Raw genomic sequence first — 3033 nt, 5'->3', positions numbered from 1 at the left:
CCCCATCGGCACTTGCTCCAGTTTATCGGCTGTTTCCCCGGCTGGGGGTGCCCGAACCGGACAGAGCGCATTGCTGCTGTCCCGTGAGTGCTGAGCAGAGGGGGATTATCCCTGTCTTGGCAGCTGGCCCTGCTCCTGTTCCTACAGACCAGGGCACGGGGGGGTTTGCTGCAGCCGGGGGCACTGCTGAGCATCACCAGGTGACTGCCCAGTGCAGCCCCAGGATCTTCACCAGAGAGCTGCCCTCCGCCCTGGCTACAGGGGCTGTCCTTTCGCGGCGTTCACATTTGCAGAATATGTAAAATATGGTTTCTTTCGTTTATTTAAAAAAAAAAATTAAAGTTTTTATTTCCCCTGCAGTATACAGATTTTCCGTTCCAAGTCTTGGACACAAATCGCCCTACTACTTGCCAGTGCCCACCGGCGAACGGTGTGCAGGGAGGGCCGCGCGTGCAGGGCGCTGGGCCGGCACCGCGGGCTCGGGCGGGCTCGGGCCGGCGCGTGCCTGCGCGCCCCCCGCCCGCCCCACGTGGCCTCCCGGCACGAGCCGCTCTTTGCGGCCCCCCGCCCCGAGCTTCCTCTCCGGCGCGCGCCGATTAGCATAATAAAGCCGCCCCTTTCTCCCCCGCCGGCCAATGGGAGGCCGGGAGGCACTCGCTAGGGCTATAAGTAGCGCACGCCCGCCGGCTGCTGCTTCAGAGCGCTCACACCGTGCGCAGGAGGGAGCTGCGGGAGCCGCGGGGCTGTGCGGACTAACTGCTATGACTCTGGAGGAGATCCACGGACAGCAGCCCATGCCTGCGGGCCACGACTGGTACGTGCGGGTGGGCACTGGGGAGCCGAGGAAAACGGGTAGCGGGCGGTTTCGGGGCGACGGTGGTTGTGGCGGCGGCACCGCGCTGACTCTGTGTCTTCTCCCGGCCCGCAGGATGCAGGGCGCCGGCACGGCCCTCCACGAGCTGCTGGTGTCGGCGCAGCGCCGAGGCTGCCTCACCGCCGGCGTCTACGAGTCGGCCAAGCTGATGAATGTGTAAGTACGGTGGCGGGGGCAGGGGGAGTGTGTAAATCAGCCCGGCGGGGCTGCGCGGCGGCCGGCGTCGACCGCGGGACTCATCGGGCTGCTCCCCTCTTGCAGCGACCCCGACAACGTCGCGTTCTGTTTGCTGGCCGCGGACCAGGAGGACGAGGGAGACATCGCCCTGCAGATCCACTTCACTCTGATCCAAGCCTTTTGCTGTGAGAACGACATCGACATCGTGAGGGTGACCGACGTGGCCAAGCTGGCGGCCATCGTGGGGCCCAGCGAGGACTCCGGGGAGCCGCGCGATCTCCACTGCATCCTCATCACGGTGGGTGTCCCGCGGGCGGCGAGCGTGTCCCCCGGCGCTGCCAGAGCCTGCTGGGGGCGGCCCCTTCTCCCGCTGCGGGTGGTCGAGTCCTCTGCTGGGCACAGATAGAGCGCTTGGCACGCAGCGAGTCAGCTGAGTAGCAGTAGTAGGAGGAGGAGGCAGAACTTCTCGTAACTGGATTTCCTTCGCTGTCCACAAGCAGCATCTCTGCTTCCTGTCTTGTCTGTGTCAGGACAGAAACTGTCTGGAAGTGCTTCCAGTCCTAAGCTAATGCTTCTGTAAATATTATGATGACCTCAGCTGGCGGGCAGCACTCATGGTGTACTTTTTTCTTTTTTGCAGAACCCGAATGAAGAAGGCTGGAAGGACCCAGCTCTGGAGAAGCTGAACTTGTTTTGCGAAGAGAGCAGGAATGTCAATGACTGGGTGCCAACTATCACCCTGCCTGAGTGATAGTCACCTAGTGCACTGAGGAGGCTGAAACCTTTGTTGCATTCTCAACGTGCTGTGCGTTCACCAAAATGTGCAACAAGCTGCTGATTCCATGGATTAGCCTGGTCAAGAGACTGGATTAAAGTCCCTCAGACTGGCATGCAGTGGGCTCTTACAGAGGAGAAAGAGGAAAACAGCTCATCTCACCAGTGAGCCTCAGTAGGCTGCAACCATGGAGAGGCTGACATACCATGGAACTGAAAGAAGTATTGCAAGTTTGGCTATGTGGAACTGTTTCAGAAAGGAGAGGGCAAGTTGAGGGAAGTGGGCCAAAACTTTCCAGAAGGACTGGATAGAGTACTGTAACTAGGAACTGTTGGTGCTGTCTGCAAAACACAGGAGAAAGTATCAATATTTATGGAGTATTGGGGATTGGTTACTAAGACAAATGCAGATATTCCAAAGCAGACAGACTTCAACAGGTCTCTTGGGTCACTCTGCAGATCTGTTTTAATACTGCAATAACTTTTATTGAAATATTTGCTGCTATTGAAGCTTTCATAATAAATTTTTGACAGTTAATTTCTGGGAGTGTCTTGCTTGCTGGGTGTGGGGAAGCATGTCACTGAAATACCACTGATGTTTTGCTTGTGTGCTGTAGTCAGAGATCTACTCCACAGTAATGGAGTTATTGCTCAAATATTTTCCTGGGATGGCTGAATGAAGTGCTGTGCTGTCCAAGTTGATAATTCAACCTTTTACCCTCTTGCAACAGCTGCTTATTGCAACAGCTTGCAAGACGAAGGAGTCGCATGCCTAATGAGCTCACTTATTGTAATAGGAGGTCTTTGTAGTCTGCTGGAAGAGCACAATGCATGTTAGAAACATGGATTTTTTGGAATACAGACCTCAGTAAATTGCGTCATTGACTCTTAAATATGACTTAGATGCATTCAAGTTGACGTGTTTCCACTTGACAGAAGCGGCTTAAACATGATGGGGGGGGCTGCAAAACTCCTTACATGTCAAACACATCTAACATTTGCTTTGATTAGAATGACACCATTAAATCTAAAACTAGCAAATGGTGAATAAACATCACATCTGCCACAAGCTGCTCTCTGATTGCCATATGCTGTAACAATAGAAGCTGTCAGTCCAGAAGCCAATTTTGCAAAACCTAATTGCATGACAACACCAAATTAAGTCCAAAACAATTTAAGGATGGTGTGGCCTTTTTTTAGAGATTCTG

The 3033-nt window shown here is 54.5% G+C and overlaps 1 protein-coding gene across 1 annotated transcript; it reads left to right on the top strand.

The window, feature by feature from the left end:
* The first annotated feature begins 620 nt into the window (after nucleotides 1-620).
* On the top strand, nucleotides 621-2363 carry GADD45G (growth arrest and DNA damage inducible gamma). The gene is made up of 4 exons (XM_041398464.1): nucleotides 621-814; nucleotides 929-1030; nucleotides 1136-1349; nucleotides 1692-2363. The coding sequence occupies exons 1-4, from the start codon at nucleotides 636-638 to the stop codon at nucleotides 1800-1802; spliced, it is 606 nt and encodes a 201-aa protein (XP_041254398.1). The 5' UTR covers nucleotides 621-635; the 3' UTR covers nucleotides 1803-2363.
* Nucleotides 2364-3033: the final 670 nt, after the last annotated feature.

This window comes from Onychostruthus taczanowskii, unplaced genomic scaffold, assembly GCF_017590055.1.
Source record: "Onychostruthus taczanowskii isolate IOZ18803 unplaced genomic scaffold, ASM1759005v1 scaffold149, whole genome shotgun sequence".
Lineage (NCBI taxonomy): Eukaryota > Metazoa > Chordata > Aves > Passeriformes > Passeridae > Onychostruthus > Onychostruthus taczanowskii.
The sequence above is the reverse complement of the archived record's forward strand: the minus strand, read 5'-3'. Positions and strand labels throughout refer to the sequence as shown.